General features: G+C 31.5%; 1 protein-coding gene across 4 annotated transcripts in view; it reads right to left on the reverse strand.

The window, feature by feature from the left end:
* Positions 1 to 7895: 7895 nt before the first annotated feature.
* Positions 7896 to 23489, reverse strand: part of LOC139488364 (protein transport protein Sec31A-like) — a 34501-nt gene continuing 18907 nt past the window's right edge. The window contains exons 17-28 of one of the 4 annotated variants that reach the window (XM_071273896.1): positions 23320 to 23446; positions 22543 to 22691; positions 21724 to 21894; positions 20921 to 21284; positions 20430 to 20502; positions 20161 to 20207; positions 18954 to 19063; positions 18443 to 18529; positions 14540 to 14599; positions 13536 to 13685; positions 12703 to 12774; positions 7896 to 10660 (exon numbers count right to left, since the gene is read on the reverse strand). In XM_071273896.1, coding sequence (XP_071129997.1) covers positions 10472 to 10660; positions 12703 to 12774; positions 13536 to 13685; positions 14540 to 14599; positions 18443 to 18529; positions 18954 to 19063; positions 20161 to 20207; positions 20430 to 20502; positions 20921 to 21284; positions 21724 to 21894; positions 22543 to 22691; positions 23320 to 23446 — 1599 coding nt within the window. In that variant the 3' untranslated portion in view covers positions 7896 to 10471. Of the gene's footprint in view, positions 10661 to 12702; positions 12775 to 13535; positions 13686 to 14539; positions 14600 to 18442; positions 18530 to 18953; positions 19064 to 19941; positions 20208 to 20429; positions 20503 to 20920; positions 21285 to 21723; positions 21895 to 22542; positions 22692 to 23319; positions 23447 to 23489 lie in introns of all 4 variants that reach the window. The other 3 variants (XM_071273894.1, XM_071273897.1, XM_071273895.1) reach the window with 3 other exon arrangements.

Genomic DNA, 23489 nt, shown 5'->3' on the forward strand with positions numbered 1-23489 from the left:
ATCATTTGTATGAAGTTGTGGTGTTTTCGAATTTCAATGCTTACTACCGGTAAGGAGAATAAGTTTATTTTAATATTACACACCAACGAATTTAAACTAATATTTGAATATGATTAAATCCGAAGAAAAAACTTTTAATTACGTATACTGATTTATCTTTAAAAAAAAAACCTGATATATATTGCTAATCTACAAGATGTTGTTTTCTATATATATTGTTTTTCTTGAAGAGACCATAAGTAGTAATCTTCCAACATGAAGACACCAGTTTTACTATGTGTTGTTATATTAGTACTTGCTGGTAGTGGTAAGTATCGCTATAAATCTATTATAATAGTTAATTGATATACGATCGCAAAGTGTCCGCTTTTTCTTACTCCACGTTCGATTGTCAGAAATCCCCTATTTTTTTTTTACATCTGCTTATTGCGAACCAAATGAAACTTTTCCATAGAACCATCTCCACTATCTTTTGGCAGTTCTATGGTTACATTGAATAAATATAATAACTGTTGTTCTCTGCGTAATCGTCTTTTCGTTGTGCCCATTAATTCTCTTGTAAGAGAAATCCATCACTCATTGATTAATTTACCTTTCGAATATGTTAATCGCTGGCGTCATTTTAGCAATTCACCTAGTAGACCAACTGAAATTCACCTTTAAGGGCATACGATACAGTTACAGGGGAGGTAATGACGTTGCTAACGGAAAATGTTATTTTCGCGACGTCAAACTGTGACATATCGGGAAAAGATGCATTTTTCGACTGATTTTTATCATTCAAACTGATTTAATTTGAAAACGAGTTCATGGACCCCTATTTTTCAAAACAGCAATTTGTTTCATTTTGCAGGGCGATTTTGTGACCTAAATTTTATAAAACTTTAAATAGAGGATTTTTTTTAATTTTGATAAACATGCAGCATAAAATGACGTATTTTCTTCAATTCATGAACATTTGATAAATATGAGTTATTTCTAAATAAAAAATGCACAATGTTTTAGAATACTTATAAAATACAGAAATTACCGATTATTTAACAAAAAAACAATTTGTGTTTATCTTTTATAACAAAAAAGTTATGTCTTTCTTTCGAAAAAGAAATTACGGCCACAAATCTGAATTTTGAGCAAATATACAAAATTTCGACCTCAGTTTACTCAAAAAGTAGCACATGAAGGTATATTTTTTATTACATATTTGATTTAATCAGGTAAAAAATAGCCTATATCCAAATTTTCACGAACTTGTAAATACAGGATCAAAACTGTATCGTATGCCCTTAAGTCTTTCTTTCACTCACAAAAAAGTTGAGCAGAGATATCTTTTTGGGCAATCTAAGTAAAATTTAGACCTCTGATTTCGTTATACTACTCATATGCAGTATATATATATAGAGAGAGATCTATATTTTGATTAGATTGTTTTTGGGAAAATCGCTACCTGAAAAGAACTCTCATAATTTCCGAAACTGAAAATGTACTAGGAAATGCACCGTCCATAATTTGAGTTTTTTACTTAGAACTTCATTTACTTGTGGTATAGTTAAAAATCTTTTGGAGATATCAACACTCGTTCGTTTTCTAGATTTAATCCTTTTACAGTGATGGATACATCACAATTTCCACGCTGTATAGATATGTGTATGAACTCCATGTGTAAAATCCTATTGATCCAATTCTTACGAACATATTCCCAAGAACTTACTGCCAATTTTTGTAAAATAATTGTTTCTGTTTCAGTCAAGGAATCGGATGCTTTTACCTGTAATTATTCCCAGACATTAAGGTGTAAAAGCTATTGTTCCTCAATAGGACACTGTAGTAAACGACTATGCCTCAATACAGGTGCTGTGGCTATGTGTGTTTGCAGAATGTGTTCAAGCAAATATAGACTCCCGTTCTGGTAAGTTTTATTACTTAACTTTCCTTCATAATTTAGATGTACCAAATCTTATTTTAAAAAGTAAAATAACAAATAGTATTTCTAATTCAAATGAGTCTACAAATTAAAATGAAATAAACCAAATTGTGGTTTTATATACGCTCTAAATTTTTCTTTGAAGAGTTTTTCAGAAAGGCGGATGTAAACTGAAATATATTAAATTGATACTTAATATGATAAAGATTGCGGTGTAGACAACGATTTGCATGCACATAGAAGGACATGCAGAACAATTGATAGACATTCTTTTCTTTTATCAAAGAGTAAAAAATAAAAAATATGCATAAATGATAAATCAAGGATCATCAAAATCAGGTGCTTGTAAAACACTATCGAAAAAATATTGAAGCAAATTCAGATAATCAGCTTAATACAGCACAAGAAACCCATAAACCAAAATTGCATGCAGATTCTTGCGTGTGTAGTATAAAAATTTAAACAGCTTAGGAAAACTGTTCAGATACAAAATACGTTTTATTTCTTTTCATTTTAGGAGAAATTCCATGGAGGAGTAAACACGAAGCCATAGAGGAATGTTATTCATAACATGAAGTATTTTCTTGATTCTTTTCTGAATAAGCATATGAATGTTATGAAATAATGTGTAATTAATTAAAGTTTTTAAAATACTTCCATTCTTAGTGTTAGAAACTAGTAAACTTCAAGTACTTTAGTAATATGAAAGCGTTTTGTTTTCTATTTGTCGAGACCGCATTCGGTATGAACAGCAATACTAGCCAGTAGGTGTCTTTTTTTTAATGTGATAATTTTGTTTCACAACTAGGAGAAACGATATAAAAATAAGAAAATGGGGTATGATTTTCATTGAGACAACTATCCCTCAGATTTATGTTTACTTCACAGGCACTTGTCTCAGAATTTTGGGAAATAATATATCGACGTTAGCATACTATTCACAGACTGTGAATCCCTAAAATAAACTTTCTTTTTTTTGGCATTATATTTGATCTTTAGAAAAATTATAAATCATTCCCTTATAACCTCTCTTTCTATGACCTTGTTGAATTTAAAAAGCAATATATCAATGTCAATTTAGAACTTTCATTTTCAAATATTATTATTTGAAAAGATGTGTTTTTTCAAACCTTTTACACTTTACATCCCTTTTAGTCATATCCCTTGTAACATGTCTACACTGGCTTCAATGTCAAGGTCATATCCCTTGTAACATGTCTACACTGGCTTCAATGTCTAGGTCATATCCCTTGTAACATGTCTACACTTGCTTCAATGTCTAGGTCATATCCCTTGTAACATGTCTACACTGGCTTCAATGTCTAGGTCATATCCCTTGTAACATGTCTACACTGGCTTCAATGTCTAGGTCATATCCCTTGTAACATGTCTACACTTGCTTCAATGTCTAGATCATATCCCTTGTAACATGTCTACACTTGCTTCAATGTCTAGGTCATATCCCTTGTAACATGTCTACACTGGCTTCAATGTCTAGGTCATATCCCTTGTAACATGTCTACACTGGCTTCAATGTCTAGGTCATATCCCTTGTAACATGTCTACACTGGCTTCAATGTCTAGGTCATATCCCTTGTAACATTTCTACACTGGCTTGAATGTCTAGGTTTTCGCTTTCTTCATAGAAGTAAGTTTTAAAAAAAAGCACTTTTGGAACACAATTCATTAAAGTATTTCCGTTTTAAACAGTATATTGAAAATAAAAAAAGTGTATGTCGATAAATGAAAAAGTAGTTTGAAAATTAATTAATCAGTAGTGATTGAGATATTTTGTTACCATACATTACTTAAAAGCTTTTAAAAATTTTCATACAAACAAATATTTTTTAAAAATTTATTTGCACGTTTCCAAGAAATTTTGTTTTTTGCCATCTGTGTGTCTCGACTTTAGGTTGTAATCACATGCAGTCCTGTCCTCTTTTCCTTAATGTGACCTACAGAATCAAACTTATCACCGAATTTATACTTTGTGAGCAATAAGAGGGTTGTCACATGTGGAGCAGAATCTGCCTATCCTTTCGGAACACCAGAAAACACCCAAGTTTTCCTCAGTATATAGTTTTGTTTGTTGTGTTGTGTGTACTGTTTTGTTGGTCTTTTCGACGTTTTCGTTTTTTTGCTATTTTTTCGACTATTTTCTTTTTTTGACTTACGAGTATGAATACCCCTTTAGTATTTTCAGTCTCTCTGTTAAGGTAGTCCTGATGTTAATTCATATATTTGTAAAAGTTTTGTCTTGATGCTAGGCAATCAAGGTAAATATGTAATACTTTTGAAGCAGCGTTACGACATGAATAATTGTAATATATTTTGTACCCACTTTCACTGCATTTTGTATTGGAGTGCTTTGACAAAAACATTCAGATTGTTACCCGACATTTTTAATATTCTAGTTGGCGAATTGTCTATTCAATGCTATTCAAGACAGGTCAACAATACGTAGCATGTGTATATGTTTTACAGTAAAAAAATCTTCCTGCAATGTCATATTGCAATGACCCATTTTGCTCCATGCTAAGCTCAGCGTTGATAGAATCGTCAGCTGATTAGTGCTCGTCTTTATACTAACATGGTTTGATACATACCATTCTGAAATGGTCCAGCTTAAGATATTTGCCACTGGACGGTTATCAAACAACAATTATTTGACGACTTCTTTTGAAATTTCCGATGATAAATTTAACAAGAGCACACTTGCTGAAATATCTCACCCATTTACTGATCACGATTGAATTTGTTTTTATCAAACTTTTTGTGGTTTATCTAAACTAAATATATTATATGTGTACTGATTGATATTTTAGTATAGATTTATTTATAAGCTAGAATTTGATTAAAATAACTTTTCAGTAAATACAAGTTCTCTTAGATTGGTACTTTTGTGTCCTTTAAAAGTTTTGTTAGTTTCCTGCTTTTTAAGATTTGTGTCAATATGATGAGTTAAGCCCTTTTCAACTGATTTTTAGTTGGTGCTTATGCTGTGCTGGTACACCGCTGTCCAGGTCAGGTGATGGTGGAGTGTTCCTAACCATGGTCAACCCTGTCACTTTGTATGTAATTGTCTTAAGGCATGATTCCTGCAATTCAGCAGTCATTGTTCATCATGTGTTTTGTTTAACTGATTTGTTAATAAATCATCCTGTTGATTCCCTCATTTCAATTGTAACACATTTTTTTGTGTCATGGCCTTTTACAGCCTACTATGGGATATTGGTTTTGGTCAGTGTTGCAAATATGACTTACATATTGCTCCAAGTATCTGAGAAACAGATTTCAACTCAGAACCAGATGCTCCGCAGGGCGCAGCTTTATACGACCACATAGGTTGAACCCTGAACGGTTGGGGCAAGTATGGACACAACATTCAAGCTGGATACAGCTCTAAATTTGGATTGTGATTAAATAGTTGACACAGCATAGGTTTCTGACACAGAATGAATGTGGTCTAATGAACTTAAAATTTTTTTTTGCCTTTGAGCAATTCACTATGCTGTTGAATATTAATCCTCTCAAAAAAATGTTTGAAGAAATTTTCTTTTTATTTATGAAATCTGAAATGAGAAAAATTTACCCCCCCCCCTTTTTTTCCACATCCCCCTTTCCCTTTTTTCAAAACTGATCTCAATTCAAATTTCTAATGGAGTTTGCAACAATAACTACTCATTTAAATACATCATAAAATATTAAAATGTAACAAAAGGTGCTTGTTATCACTGAATGGTAAAGATTGTTTTAATTTATCAGTTGGTAGTAAAAGTGAATATACATTGTATATTGTATAAAACAATGATTTAAGTTGACTCAACTACTATTCTGGACAAAGAAAGATAACTCCAATCAATTGAAAATTTCTTGCTATTGCACAATATTGTGCAATTAGATATTTCTGGCTATTGCGCAATACTGTGCAATTGAAAATATTTGCTATTGCACAATACTGTGCAATTGAAGATTTCTTGCTATTGCACAATATTGAGCAATTGAAAATTTCTTGCTATTCCACAATACTGTGCAATTGAAGATTTCTTGCTATTGCTGAATACTGTGCAATTGAAAATTTCTTGCTATTGCACAATACTTAATATAATAATTTTGGATCCTAATTTGAACCAACTTGAAAACTGGGCCCATAAACAAAAATCTAAGTACATGTTTAGATTCAGCATATCAAAAAAGCCCAAGAATTCAATTTTTGTTAAAATCAAATTTAGATTAATTTTGGACCCTTTGGACTTTAATGTAGACCAATTTGAAAACGGGACCAAAAATTAAGAATATACATACACAGTTAGATTGGGCATATCAAAGAACCCCAATTATTCAATTTTTGATGAAATCAAACAAAGTTTAATTTTGGACCCCGATTTGGACCAACTTGAAAACTGGGCCAATAATCAAAAGTCTAAGTACATTTTTAAATTCAACATATTAAAGAACCCCAAGGATTCAATTTTTGTTAAAATCAAACGAAGTTTTATTTTGGACCGTTTGGACCTTAATGTAGACCAATTTGAAAACGGGACCAAAAATTAAGAATCTACATACAGTTAGATTTAGCATATCAAAGGACCCCAATTATTAAATTTTTGATGAAAATCAAACAAAGTTCAATTTTGGACCCTTTGGGCCCCTTATTCCTAAACTGTTGGGACCAAAACTCCCAAAATCAAACCCAACCTTCCTTTTATGGTCATAAACCTTGTGTTTAAATTTCATAGATTTCTATTTACTTATACTTAAGTTATGGTGCAAAAACCAAGAATAATGCTTATTTGGGCCCCTTTTTGGCCCCTAATTCCTAAACTGTTGGGACCTCAACTCCCAAAATCAATCCCAACCTTCCTTTTGTGGTCATAAACCTTGTGTCTTAATTTCACTGATTTCTATTTACTTATACTAAAGTTATTGTGCGAAAACCAAGAATAATGCTTATTTGGGCCCTTTTTTTGCCCCCAATTCCTAAACTGTTGGAACCAAAACTCCCAAAATCAATCCCAACCTTCCTTTTGTGGTCATAAACCTTGTGTCAAAATTTCATAGATTTCTATTCACTTAAACTAAAGTTATAGTGCGAAAACCAAGAAAATGCTTATTTGGGCCCTTTTTGGCCCCTAATTCCTAAACTGTTGGGACCAAAACTCCCAAAATCAATCCAAACCTTCCTTTTGTGGTCATAAACCTTGTGTCAAAATTTCATAGATTTCTATTCACTTTTACTAAAGTTAGAGTGCGAAAACTAAAAGTATTCGGACGACGACGACGCCAACATGATAGCAATATACGACGAAAAATTAAAATTTTTGCGGTCGTATAAAAATTAAGATAGACTATATTGTACCATTTGATTGGTTTGGGCTCACTGCAGCTGAGTGCAGACATATGACTCAATATTTCGAAGGAACAAGGACCATTTTGTAGTGTCTCTAAATAAGTATTTTAAACCTTGTCTGTTGAAAATAAATAGGTGAATACGTTTCTATATGAGTGAAGCAATTCAGTTTGTATATGACGTTAATCTGGTGTTAATAACTGTGATACCATTCCTTACAGCCTCCTTCTTAAGCAATGAAAAATGTAGGCAATATTTTTATTGGGAAAAATTACATATGCTGGAAACCGCATTAATATAATCACAGATGAATAGAAGGGGAAACAAATAAAAATGTAGAGAATATGTCATTTAAACAATGATGCACAGGAACAAAGCCCAAAAGGTCATTCTGCACTGAAAGTGAAAGTATTTAAAAGGGAGATAATCATATTGTTTGTGTCATCAGGTAGCTGGCTCATTGTAAATATCCCACATCTTCTTTTGTTTAAAAGGGAGATAACAAACCATGTCAGTCACTCTTTTTTGTGTCATCGGGTAGTTGGCTCATTGGTAAATATCCCACATCTAGACTACTTTTGTTCAGTCAGCAAATGGCCAAAAGGCAGTTATATGACTCAGGAAAATATCTCATAAAGAAATTTATTTGGTTAAAGAGAATGTGATATTTATGATCAAAAATTCATTTATTTCTGATGTCAATGAAATTCAAAGTTATCTATTAACAATAAATCATCATCAAGTGATATTAACTGTACATTTAAAATATAAATAAACAATTTGTATGGATATACACTAACATTCTGTCTCACTGCTGTACTAACAAATACCATAGACTATTTACTATGGACGGATTTGTTTCTATTACATTTCTTCTTTCTGCTATTATACAGTACTATAAAGTCTACTTCATATTTCATTTCAACTAAATCAACTTGAAACTTATCTTTACTGAAAAATTAAAACTTGTAAGCCACTCTTTTTTTTAATATACTATCTTTGAATATTCATAAAAACAATTATACATGATGTTATCAATATCATTACTGATATAAATTTTTATGAAATAAATCTTTGGTTTGTACTGTGTCTTCCTTAACATGCCATAGTACACTAAGCATTATAATTCTGAGACAATAGTTGCAGAAAGATTAAAATTGTTTGTCTAATTAATCTACTACAAACATCAGAAATCGATAACATTCCAATAATTTTTAAACTGCAGTATAATTTATATACATTTGACTAGTATTTATTTAAAAATATACATGTAATTTTTGTCTTTTATATAAACAAATATGTTTATCCATACAAGTTTTTTTTATATATAAATTACAACAAATATATACATTTAAAAAGGGAGGATTGTTTTATTTAAAACTTTATTTCAACCAAAAAATGCTACAATCAATACTATTTAGGAAGAACTCTTCAGTTCTAAACTAGTCCAATTTTAAGTCAACCATGTCTGGCAGACTAAGAAGTTATCATATTACTCATAACTGGAAAAAATAATGTGGTTAGAATGATTTGAAGTGGTTATTGAACCATGAAAATGAGGTCACAGTGTTTTTCATTTATAATATAGCGAAAAATCCAGGAGAGAGTCTAATCTGTTTCACTACCAACAAAAACTTTTTTTGTCATATTTTCCATCTTTTCCTGCCATATAAGTTCTTTTTCATTATTAATAATTAATATTGATCTTTTCTCTGTAAGCACTTCTGTCATTTAACAGTAAATAAAAGCCAAGTAAATTAAACACCATTCCCTAATAAATAAATGATTACTAAAGGTTTTCATACACACACACAAATCTACCCTTCCACCTCCCTGCCCAACAGGGGCACATTTTTTATGATAATAATCCATTCATATGCTGACACAATAAGCATACATATTGTCAATTCTCTTTTAACTGATTTAACAATCCACCATCAATCAAATTATTCTATTTTGATTGTTATTAAAACTTCCAAAATATTGTCTTTTACAGAATTCGCCGTTTCAGAATCTAATGCATCCTGGGTAATATTTTAAAAGCGTACACCAAAACATTGTGATTGGTTAAAGATGTCATAAACAATGGAAATTCAACCAATACATGACATTATTTCATTTAGGGGAACGAACAATAAAATTACCCATGGTTTGTTAAGATTCCAAAATGGCCAATTGTCAACTTGCAAAGACAAATTTAGAACAAATGAATGGATTATGATGTAAATGTTTTGTTTATATTGTTATATTAGAATATCTTATCAGAGGATTAAGTTTTGGGTGCAACAGAATTAATTTGTATCTTTCTGAAATATCATAAGAAATATAAAGTGCAGACAAAAATAATAAGGTGATCGCCATTACTGAACTTGGGACTATGTTTTCTATTTTAAAAAGACAAATACAGCAAAGACAAAACTCATTGGTAAATGCTTATATCTATCTTCATTTCTGAACTTAGGAAGAGTTTCAATTCTGCCTTAAATCATTTCTACTAGCTTTAATTATTATATTACAAGCATATCAACTCAAATATTATGTCCATCTGCAGAGTATTTGACAAGATTATAATGCTACATATGTTGTAAAGAGCAGGATACAATTTCCTATAAACAATTGCATCGATGCAACAATAACAAAAACTGATCACAATTGAGATCCATTTTAAGCACTTTTATAATATACAGCACAGAAATTATTGTGCATGAATGAAGCTGAAGAAATATCTTTAAAATCATTTATCATTCAACAATACTTCAATTTTGGCCATAGTAAAATTTACAATCATTTCAGTGACTTGCAAAGAAAGACTACAAACATAACTAAGAGAGCCAGTCTCAGGTTATTTGTAAACTTAATATAAAAATAACTACAAGTTATCAAAGTATATTGCCTGCTACATACAACATTTCTAAATTAATAATGTATTAATATCTTCTTTTTTGAAGTGTGATAATGACAATCCATAAACTGAATGTGTGTTCTTTTAATATAAACAATCCACAACCTTTAATGACCTTCAAGGTCATTTATCTTAGACTTGGGAGTTCTTTTATGGCACTGTTTTATTGTTTCCTTGAGGCATTCACACACAATTCAACCATTACCGTCACACAGAACATATTAAAACTGTTCTTTGTATTAATCATTTGGGTCGCCATTTTTAATGAAATGTGTTCTATAAGTAATAAATGATGAGCCTATCTAACATAGACTTGTAGCTGATTGGCTGACTGTAATAACATTTTAAGTCCCGGCATAAAGTTACTAATTTCTGAGAAGTTTCCATGACTGACCATCTGGTTGTAGACTTGTAGGCCACTGTTATAATCACCCTGTTGTATAGACTGGATGATCTGGTGTAGTCCTAAAATCACATTCTGGGATAGCTGTAATTACAAATGGAAAACAGTTAAACACAAATATACTGTGTACTAAAGTTCTCTACAATAAACTTAAAGTAAAGCAGAAAGGGGGATTAGTTAAACATAAATACACCTTATTCCAGTGTTAAACACAAATATACTGTGTACTAAAGTTCTCTACAATAAACTTAAAGTAAAGCAGAAAGGGGGATTAGTTAAACATAAATACGCCTTATTCCAGTGTTAAACACAAATATACTGTGTACTAAAGTTTTCTCAGTGTTCCAGCTAGGTTTTCAAAAGGGCAGGGTGCCAATCCTGAAAAAGGGCATTTAACGCGCGATATGATAATATGAAAAGGGCATATTTTAATAAAAGATGTTAATCAAACATTTGTGTTTATTCGTTGAATCACAGGTTATACAAGAACAACATCTTTAGCCCATATAGAACTCTATCTTTCTACTTTTAAGGCTGAAAAACTTGTCAAGCAGCTTGTCACACAAGTTTTTTTATCATTGCTTGGCACAGTTGAACTTTATATGCAGTATGTTTTGAAAGGAGATCTGTTTCATACTGTTTCTATGGTCTACCACATTTTACCAGTTTCACCTTTCTACCCCTGCTGTGCTTGATGGCAATACATGTACAGCACAAAACAGCTGTGCTCAGTAAATTCACAATTTTAGGATATAAAGCAACAGTGAAAAATAGTATCAAAAATAAAGAATACAGAAAAAGATGACCAAGGCACCCTACCAACACTGCTACTAAGACCCTCTTTAACTTTTCCCATAACTCAAAATAAATACCTAAACATATATATTCTTAAGCAAGAAGTATGGAGACACATTTTAGAATATGTAAATGGGTTACTCAATGCTAGGAAAAAAATCAGATTGAGTTATCTTTCTTTATTCGGGTGTGCTCCTTCTTTGGAGGATTATAAACAGTACGTAAATATGATGTAAATATGATCACAATATGGCGGCCGATTTTGTTATTTTTCGTATCAAAAATGAAGGCAGTCAATGACAAATACGTCTGAATTTTCTGTTTATTTTACAGAAAACAAGTAAAACAATGTCTTCAACGAGTTTATAATGGTTTTCCAACTTTCTGTCATTACGTTTCTTCCATGAAACTACGGTAAACATCGCAAATTGTGCCCAAGTTGTTGTATGCACATTTCTTCAAAGATAATTGCCGACTGACCGATTCTATTTGAACGAATTAATGTTGATGATCATTAATGACCCATATCCGATAAACGGATTACCTATAACAACAGATTATGACACCAGTTGTAACCATTGATTAGCTTGGGGTGGTAAACAAAGTCATAATCTTTTCCCCAGGTAAAATTTAGTAATTAGCGTATCATATCAATACGCAAATTAATATGCAATCGATCTTCAAAAAAGGCAGGGCGCCCTGGAAACTGTAAAAAGGGCACAGGGCGCCACTCGGAAAAGGGCGGGCGCCGCGCCCTCTGAAAACGGCCTAGCTGGAACACTGTTTTCTACAATAAACTTAAAGTAAAGCAGAAAGGGGGATTAGTTAAACATAAATACGCCTTATTCCAGTGTTAAACACAAATATACTGTGTACTAAAGTTCTCTACAATAAACTTAAAGTAAAGCAGAAAGGGGGATTAGTTAAACATAAATACGCCTTATTCAAGTGTTAAACACAAATATACTGTGTACTAAAGTTCTCTACAATAAACTTAAAGTAAAGCAGAAATGGGAATGAGTTAAACATAAATACACCTTATTCAAGTGTTAAATACAATAAACCCTGTATTCTGTGTTTTCATTGGGTTACACAATATTCAATTTTTACTCATCAATAATTCATTAAATAAAATACTAATGAGCACAATTAATGAACTGAATTTACCATGAAAAGAGCAAGGCGATTTCTACTTTTCTATTTTAAATTTGACAAACTTAAAATCATTTGATAATCTACATCAGCCAAGTGGTTTACAGAACTGTTTCAGGCAATACAATTTAATTGGAACTGTAACTTTTCTTTCTATCAGAATTTCCTTTTTAACTTACACTATGAGAACGAAGTCTGCCATAAAGGAGTTCCAGTTTTCTTGTTACATCATCAAGTTTTCTCTTCATTTGCTGTAAAAATTGATCAAGTAAAACAATGTTTACATCAGAACAAGTACAGAAGTAATACACAAAATATACAGCTTCAACACACTAGATATATATAATTTAATTTTGGATGTAACGCGTCTTCTGATTGGCTGACGTTATTTTGTTATCAGCCCATAGACATAAATTAGTCATATGACCGTGACATCATCAACGTTTTTTTATGGTTTTCTACGGTTTAAAATGGAATTTAGAATTAAATTATAAGAAATGACTGTTATATTTTTTCTGTCTATTCGAAATAACATAAAAAATGTGGTGCACACTGTTAAATAACCCGCTACGTGCATTATTCAGTGTGCACCAAATTTTTTATGTTATTTCTTCATAGACAGAAAAAATATTAGTCATTCCATAAATATAGCATGGTAATTGTTTTTCCATACAGTTTAAAAAGCAAATGCAAAATCAAACAACATTCAGTTATTAGCTTGTGTGTGTTTGCATCATTAACAATTTTTATTTGACAGGTATTTATAGTTTTCCCTTCATAGCCAGTAAATGCAGCTCTTGAAAAAAACATGTTGTTTGGCTTGTCAACAAGCGGTTGTGAATTCTGAACTCTGCTTACGTCAGGTGCGTTTTACTTTCATCTTATTTGACCAGAATTGACAGTTCTCTATGGGTAATTGAATCCCCTCCACATTAGAACTGGCTATTATGATATAGACAAGAAAGCTGAAAGTGGCATTCAACACAATCAATCAATCATTCTATTTACTTACAGGATTATTAGCAGCTGACAAACAAGACTGGACTAAATTATCAAATATATCTTGTAGAACTTGATGTTCTGTTGGGATTGGTTCTCTGTGAACTTCCTGTTGTACTTGTGGAGCCTGAACTTCACTTGCCACAGCTGCCATTGCTGCAGCCTGTAAAATACAATCATAGGATCATAAAATTTCCATATCATTTTGATTAATTCATCCCTTGCAAATGATCAATAAAAAAAGTATGTTTCCTCTCAGGGTCTCCTCAGTCTTTTGTTATCTGTCCTACAAATTACATGTCAAAGAAATTACTCGGTTTATTATTCAAATAAATTATTTTCAATCATATTGAAATATAATCACTCATCAACTCTTCATTAGTATGGGAACCTTAATACTTGACCAATAAAAAGTGATGTGATGGTCACAAGATAATTGTATATAAAAATGAATGTATAAATTTATTGATTTTTTCTTGAATTAGCATTTTCTTTGATTTCCAACTTTATTAGATATACAATGTAATTGTTTTAATGGCAAGATGCATCTATAGACACACAATTTTTGTTAGTTGTTTGTGCCTTTATATTTAAATATATGTGCAACACCATTCAAATAGAAATTTGACAGTTAACAAGACATGTTTCAAACACACAACAGTTCCCAATACATTATACCAGTTTATGACTATAGTTTTTGAAAGTACAAACAAGACATAAATGTGCCACTTTTGTCAAGTGAAAAAGATGATCTATATACTGTGGAAAACTGTCAATTTATGTAATTACCAAATTATTCAAAGATTTCTTTGTTTTACTCAGCTGAAAGTAAAAATATGGATGACATAACCTTGTATAAGGTAAATAATACAGGGTTTGAAAATAAACAGAAAAAAATATCCTAGTTTTCCAATAAAATATCATGATTTTTATAAAAAATTTATAAAGATATTTAAACAAAGTATAAAAATGCATATAGCAATAAAAATGTGAAAAAAAAAATAGAGGGGTTCTCACCTTTCGTTGGGGTGGTATGTTGGAGGGTTGTTGATAATTCCAATTCCCTTGGTACGTAGGCTGAATGGAAGATAACAGTAATGTTAGATAACATGGATGTGCATATACTGAAGCACAAGCTAAATACACCACAACATATAAACTTAATAATGATCTTACTTCTTCTTACCAAGTCGACATAAAATCATGCAAAAACATGCTGATAACATATTATTTCTTTTTAACTTGACACACATGCTACTTAGTTTATAAATTTCATTTTAATGTTATAATTATGAAAAATTCATAAATTTAGTATCTGGGAAGAAGAAGTAATATAAATACAAATGTCAAAAGCTTTAAAATAAAAAATGTGCAAAAAATACATTTATTTTCTGCTTTTAAAATAAAAATACTGTACTCATGCTAGCATAAAAATTGCATAAGCCTAAGATCAACAAAAGTAACAATATTCATATTTTCTCAATTTCTGTGTTGTAGCTAATATTAAATTTCTCGCATTTCTTTTAAACTAGAGGCTCTAAAGAGCCTGTGTCGCTCACCTTGGTCTATGTGCATATTAAACAAAGGACACAAATGGATTCATGACAAAATTGTATTTTGGTGATGGTGATGTGTTTGAAGTTCTTACTTTACTGAACGATTTTGCTTCTTACAATTAAATCTATCATGAACTTTGCCCATTAGTAACAGAGAACTATATTTGGTAAAAATTTACATAAATTTACCAAATTAATGAAAATTGTTAAAAATTGACTATAAAGGGCAATAACTCCTTAAGGGGTCAATTGACCATTTAGGTCATGTTGACTTATTTGTAGATCTTACTTTGCTGAACATTATTGCTGTTTACAGTTTATCGCTATCTATAATAGTATTCAAGATAACCAAAAACGGCAAAATTTCTTTAAAAATTACCAATTGGAGGGCAGCAACCCAACAACCAGTTGTCCAATTCATCTGAAAAATTCAGGGCAGATAGATATTGACTTGATTAACAATTTAACTTCTTGTCAGATTTGCTCTAGATGCTTTGGTTTCATAGTTATAAGCAAAAAACTGCATTTTACCCCTATGTTCTATTTTTAGCCGTGGCGGCCATCTTGGTTGAATGGCCAGGTCATCGGACACATTTTTCAAACTAAATACCCCAAAGATGATTGTGGCCTAGTAGTTTCAGTGGAGATTTTGTAAAAGATTACTTAGATTTATGAAAAATGGTTAAAGATTGACTATAAAGGGCAATAACTCCTAAAGGGGTCAACTGACCATTTTGGTCATGTTGACTTATTTGTAGATCTTACTTTGCTGAACATTATTGCTGTTTACAATTTATCTCTATCTATAATAATATTCAAGATAATAACCAGAAACAGCAAAATTTCCTCAAAATTACCAATTCAGGGGCAGCAACCCAACAACCGATTGACCGATTCATCTGAAAATTTCAGGGCAGATAGTTCTTGACCTGATAAACATTTTTATCCCATGTCAGATTTCCTCAAAATGCTTTGGTTTTTGAGTTATAAGCCAAAAACTGCATTTTACCCCTATGTTCTATTTTTAGCAGTGGCGGCCATCTTGGTTGGTTGACCAGGTCACGCCACACATTTTTTAAACTAGATACCCCAAAGATGATTGTGGCCAAGTTTGGATTAATTTGGCCAAGTAGTTTCAGAGGAGAAGATTTTTGTAAAAGATTACTTTAATTTTTGAAAAATGGTTAAAAATTGACTATAAAGGGCAATAACTCCTAAACGGGTCAACTGACCATTTTGGTCATGTTGACTTATTTGTAGATCTTACTTTGCTGAACATTATTGCTGTTTACAGTTTATCTCTATCTATAATAATATTCAAGATAATAACCAAAAACAGCAAAATTTCCTCAAAATTACCAATTCACGGGCAGCAACCCAACAACCGATTGACCGATTCATCTGAAAATTTTAGGGCAGATAGATCTTGACCTGATAAACATTTTTATCCATGTCAGATTTCCTCAAAATGCTTTGGTTTTTGAGTTATAAGCCAAAAACTGCATTTTACCCCTTTGTTCTATTTTTAGCCGTGGCGGCCATCTTGGTTGGTTGACCAGGTCACGCCACACATTTTTTAAACTAGATACCCCAAAGATGATTGTGGCCAAGTTTGGATTAATTTGGCCAAGTAGTTTCAGAGGAGAAGATTTTTGTAAAAGATTACTTTAATTAACGAAAAGTGGTTTAAAATTGACTATAAAGGGCAATAACTCCTAAATGGGTCAACTGACCATTTTGGTCATGTTGACTTATTTGTAGATCTTACTTTGCTGAACATTATTGCTGGTTACAGTTTATCTCTAACTATAATAATATTCAAGATAATAACCAAAAACACCAAAATTTCTTCAAAATTACCAATTCAGGGGCAGCAACCCAACAACCGATTGACCGATTCATCTGAAAATTTCAGGGCAGATAGATCTTGACCTGATAAACATTTTTACCCCTTGTCAGATTTGCTCTAAATGCTTTGGTTTTTGAGTTATAAGCCAAAAACTGCATTTTACCCCTATGTTCTATTTTTAGCCGTGGCGGCCATCTTGGTTGGTTGACCGGGTCACGCCACACATTTTTTAAACTAGATACCCCAATGATGATTGTGGCCAAGTTTGGTTTGATTTGGCCCAGTAGTTTCAGAGGAGAAGATTTTTGTAAAAGTTAACGATGACGGACGACGACGACGACGACGACGGACGACGGACGACGACGGACGCCAAGTGATGAGAAAAGCTCACTTGGCCCTTCGGGCCAGGTGAGCTAAAAAGAATTTATCATTGAGTCTTCAAAATATTTAAGTATTTGGTAATAGGGTTCTTTTCCACATATCTAGATTCACAGGCTGTTATTGTCCAGTGGCCAATAGCTTATGCATATTAAGGATGCCAATAAATTAAACACATTATGATTAAATGAGAATAAATTTGTCATGAAAGAATTTTGAAAAGTAGAAGGTGATTTCTAAAAGCAAATGGAATGCTAAAAGTTTAAATGCTGTGATATCTTAGTACTTCTATCAGTATAAATGAAACAATTGATTTCAATTTGGATAAGTGTTGTTTGTAGTTGTTTTAATTTTCAAATTTAATTGAAACTTTATTTTATTTACAGAATACAAAAGCTGTTATGATTTCAAATTTTAATTTTACCATAAATTGGGAAATATATAAATATTGAAAAAAATGGATTATATATGTAACAAGTAGATTGTTACATTCACAGGTTAAAGAACATTTATATCTTGTATATTCAATGCAAAGTTCAATAGAAGCTAAATGCAAACATGTATATATGTAAAGCAATTTAATTAACATGCAAATGCATTCAGAGTTTGACCAAAGAAGGTTGTAAAGAGCAAGAAACAGACTTCTTTGAAATATTTCTCATAAATATATAATATTGCAATACAGATATTAAGACAAGAATATCTGATTTACAAAATTGAGCTTACAGACATAAAATTCAATCAAGAATTGATTGAGATTGACATACAAAAAGTAAATTGAACTTTATATATGACAGACCAAGTTTAGGATGAAAACAAGTCTGACAGACAACAGTGGCATAGAGAAATGATGAGTAAACAAATAATAAAAGTAACACACAACATAAATATACAAAATATCTCAAAATGGGAATTTCTATCCAAGTCCTGCATACTAAATGCGAATATCTATACAAGTCATAAGTTTTTTTCATTCACTAAAAATTCTGCCTTTTAATTGGATAATTATAGATGTTTACATTCTGGGGAAGGAATAATAATACCTGCTTGATAAATATTGCAAAGTCCCTTAGTACTTGCGTGATGGGTCTTAAACCCTTTGCATTTCAACAATGTAGAATAAAACCTGTAGATTACCTGTGCTTGCATCTCTGCCTGTGCGGCCTGAGGATTGTACAGATTGGAGTAGTCAACTACTGGTGCAGTGGGCACTTTCTTTCCTGCCTGTAATGAACATTTAGAGTTTGTATTAGTTTGAAATCTGAATAGCATTAACAACTGTCCATTCTCTATTCTTAGACATGATTTACATTTTTACCAATAAAAAAATTAAATGAACATTTTTTTAAGACACTTTTTTAACAGCAGTTATAATAGAAAAAATTCTACAAATTTTGCTTGGACGAGGTGTGTGAATTTGTTAAAATCTCAAAAGATAAATTTAGCCATTTTGTTTTTACTCAGAACTTCATAGTTGTATAATTTACTTGTAATTCTAATGAAATTAAAAACAGCTAATTATGCAAATTCAGCAAGGAACCTATTTGTGAATTATTACAGCTCTCAATACATATGAACGTTGATCATCTTTTGTTCTCTCATCCTCCCATGTTTTCATCACCATTTTCCCCACCTAGTAATTAATTACCTTTGGTGCTCTCTCTTGTACTAGTGGTGTATCATTCCAACAATTTTCTGGCTTTTCATAAATAAATGAATGGAAATTTGAGTGGCTTGAGGGTGAATTGCTTGGTCCACCTGTTTGAGATTAATTCACATTAGTGTTCAAAAACATTTATAGACTACATTCCTATTGAACACAATTCCTCCATATTTTCCATTAACACAAAACAATTTTTTTCTAAATTTTAGTCCTTTAATGATTTGTTTTACTGGTAATTTTTGCTATTAAACAGAGTTTCTGTTTGAACATAATGATGGTGAATAATAGGCAATATTGGGTTAAAATTGTGATTTTGGGTCAACAACTTGTGTATGGAGAAAATTGACTGTAACAATCAGATTATGTTACTTTATAGATCTTGATAATTTTTCTGCTGAAAGTTTCTCTCTATCTGCTTCAGTTAACGCCACACACAATAAGAATTGTTTGTTGTCTGTTTATCTTTTTCTTATTTAACCATGGCATTATCTGATTAATTTTTGACTTGACTTTTAATGTCCATTTAATATCTTTCACCTCCCTTTCAAATCTTGGCATTACTAACATTTTTCAAAATTTAGATTTTCTTTATCTATAAAAACAAAATATTTGTTTTATCAATATTTGTTTTATCTTAAGCCATAGTGGTCATTTTTAATGATGATGGTGGCAAAGTTGAAAGTGGCTTTGTAGTTTAAGAGAAAAAATTTGTACAAGATAACACACAACAGACATTGAGTGATGAGAATAGATCATACCATTTAGGCCAGATGATCTCATTATATCATAAATCTTATACACTTATCCATTCTCATGCAGCAGTTTTATACAAATTTTTACTGTAAAAATCATTAATATAATAAAATATGAAAGCAAATAATAGTTCCAGTATATAATATGAAGGTCAATATGCAAATAAACAAAATGTCCTAATACCAAAAACAAAAGTAAAGAATAAAAAAGCCTGGTATACCTGAGGGAGGATTATACATATTTGGTTGAGGCTGACTTGACCCAGCACCAGGGTTATAGGCGTTTTCAGGTGGCTGATTAACCCCTGAAGGTGGGTTGTACATAGCTGGCTGTGGCTGGCCTGTGATCGAAGCTGGATTGAACATGGTGGGTTGTGAGGCACTATTAGGTTGTGGGTTTATTTGACCCGGGTTGAACATAGTGGGTGTGGCTGTTGTACCTGTCACTGATGGAGTTTTGTACATATTAGGCTGTGAAGTAGGGCCACTACAAAAAAGAGAAAGACATCAATTATTTGAAAAATGAAATTTGTAATGCATTAAATGAATTGTCTTATTTCAATACAATTAATTATCTTTATTTCATAACTATTTTAAGCTAGTAATTTAAACTAAGTAATTACATAGTCACAACTGGTGTTTAATGAAATAATTTGCACCCCTCATATTTGAATAATGAAGAATACCAAAAGTTAAATAATGACATTACCTGTAACTGTTAAGCTGAGAAGCATAGGCTGCTGATGATACAGCAGGGGCTGGATACTTGTGAGCCAAAGGACCTGTAAAAACAAAAAGAACTCCAATAGAAATGTTTGTAACACATCTAATAGCATTCAGTCATACTTGTGTGCACAAAAGCACAATTTTTTTTATCAGATACTCCTTTTTTAAAACTTTAATATGTTTCATTTCGTCTTAAATTGATAATTTTTTTAAACAAAAAAATTTACCACTGAATATTGTTCTTATTATGATAACTTTTTTACTACATGCACTGGTAACATTAGTTTTGAGTACTTATAACGGCAATTGTTGAATAATTGATAACAACCCGATTAACATTATTGTGATCTCAAAATAGTGCATACAAAAATTTGTTTAATATATTGAAATACAAGTATTTAGTTTTGCAAAACAAGTTCTGAAATATAGTATACAAATTTGTAACTGATATAAATACCTATACATAAATGTTACCTTTGGAGATGGCAGAAGGTGCTACTGGTTGTGTTGGCTGAGCAGCTGCTACAGGATTATAATAACTTGGGGCCTGACTGGTAGCTGTAGCACCATTCATTGCAGAATACTGATATTGGTTAGGGTTCATGTAAGGATTAGTACTATTAGTTGTCACTGTATTAAATGTACTCTTTGCTTGGGACGTGTGTCCTTGTTGCTTTTGGCCCATATTTCTGGAAGGCTGAGTTGCTCGGACTTGTTGTCTAACTCCACCCTCTGGTAACACGTCTTTCTTCTGGAAAGGACACTGTGGTGCCTGGACTCCATACGTTTGCTTACCCAAAGCATAGAATAGTCTGTCTTTCAAAATGTTTAAATTCAACTGAAAATATAAAGACGAAAACAAATTAAATTCAATTTTGTAAAATATAATCAACAGGAAACATTTTTTTTAATTCATGCAACAACAATCACTTTTCTAAATCTTGATGCTATTTTTGATGTGGATAACAAAAGAGATGTGGGGTATAGCTTTGAAGATATTTTTCAAAATTTTAAATCTATCTGAACATTGAATTCTGATGACATATAGAGCTGGGGTTGCACCTTTTTTCACAGCTTGGGTTCCCTGGTCTCGAATAATATCAATATTTCTTAAAAAGTATGATTACAGGTGTAATAATCTTTTTGATTTAAATCCTTTAAAATACCTCTTTTTTTTACTTTTCTTGCGTCATCTGTTTTCCTTCTAAATGATTTAACTCTTGTGTCATCTGTTTTCCTACTAAATGATTTAACAATATGGGTACATTTAAACTTACATCAGTAGAATTTCCTAGGTAACTAAAAGCTGTGTCTAGACTTCCCTGAGCTGCTAGTAAGTTAGAGTATTGATTTAATTTATCTGCTAAAGCTCCACCACTGATGTCCTGTGCCTGCCCTCGTGATAATTCTACCGCTTTCCTTAAAATCATTACTTTCTCTACAAGATCCTGTAAATAATGAAACATACTTGTTATAATTACCATTGATATTTATTGTTTACAATGTCAAAATATTTTTTTTAATCTGTTTAATGGTTGGGATACTGAGTTTGATGAAGACTGGTAGTAAGATTCAGACTTTTTGTTCATATTTGAACTTTGACAATAGATGAATGAACACACAATCTGTTACCCTTTTTAAAATATATGGGTGTAATGATCATTCATAACAATATTGGTAACATTAACATAGAATTACAGTTTAATATAGACAAATATTCTTATAATATTTTAGAAATTATTTTAGCATAATAAACATTGGAGAGAATAAAATGAAAACTGAGAAATTGGTTTCATAAACCCTAGATAGATTCAATGAAATAACTTGTAACAGTCAGGGTTTGAAATTAGCAGGGGCCCACTAGACTTATTTACTTACTGCTCTTGTACGCCATTCTAGACAATGGCCCCTAAAATTTGGTGTGGGCTACTAAAATTTCTGCTTTTCTTCTATAGAACTATAAATAAATTGGCTACCAAAATTTAAGCTGTGGGCAATCATGCCAAAATTTCAACTTCAATCCCTGAACAGTGCTACAATAATCCATTTACACAAATTATAATAATCTGATCATATTCTAAGCTGTAAGTACCTACCTCTAAAGCTAATGGTGAATTCTGGGACTCAGTATTGTTCAGCCAGTTCTGTACTAAATTCTCTAAGTTACCAGAACATATATAACATAGACTAGCATACATTGAATATTCACCTCCCACTTCATTCTCTAATCTCCTGGCAAGAGTATCTAAAATCAAAAAAACATCTATGTTACAATAAGACATTTAAAGGTAATTAAATGTTCTTTACTTATTTCGCTAAACCTTGCCCCATAATTGGGTTGATGTCAGTATAAGGTTAAATCCATATTTAGAATGAAATTAAATATAAGTGCCATGAATAAGTTAAGGAGGGGTCTGATGGCTAATTTCGTTTTTCTTGATCGGCGCATTTTTGCTATAGTGATCCGTTTTTCTACAGATTTTTTTTTTTTAATATTTTCGTGATCCGTGATCATTGAAATTTATTTTTTGTGAATCGTGATTGACAACAAAATCAACTCGTGAATCCTGATGAGACCCCCCCCATCAGGCCCCTCGTTAAGGATAAGAGCTATGGACTTCAAAAGTATAGCCATACATTTATATGCATGTCAAATATGGAAAAAATAAGGTATAAAATAAATATTCAAAACATAAAAATCTGGTTAATAAATTCTTAAACTGTTGCACATTGTCATATTTTTTTTTATTACTAAGAATAAAACTTGTGGTCAGATCTTAAAGCTTAGATTTTCACAACATACTTAGACAACATTTTCTTAATAATGATTCAAAACCTATTTGAAGACAACTTCTTAAGTCATTTAAACTTACCACATAATGGAACAAACTCTTCAGATGAAGCATAGGTCAATATCAATGCTAATGCCTCCTTCCAGTTAGCTATATCACAACTTTCTACGATGTGGGACCAATTCTGGGTTACTACTGATGATATCAACTATAAACACAAGCAAACATATCATTTGTATAAAATAAACCAA

Source organism: Mytilus edulis, chromosome 9 (genome assembly GCF_963676685.1).
Source record: "Mytilus edulis chromosome 9, xbMytEdul2.2, whole genome shotgun sequence".
Taxonomy (NCBI): Eukaryota; Metazoa; Mollusca; class Bivalvia; order Mytilida; family Mytilidae; genus Mytilus; species Mytilus edulis.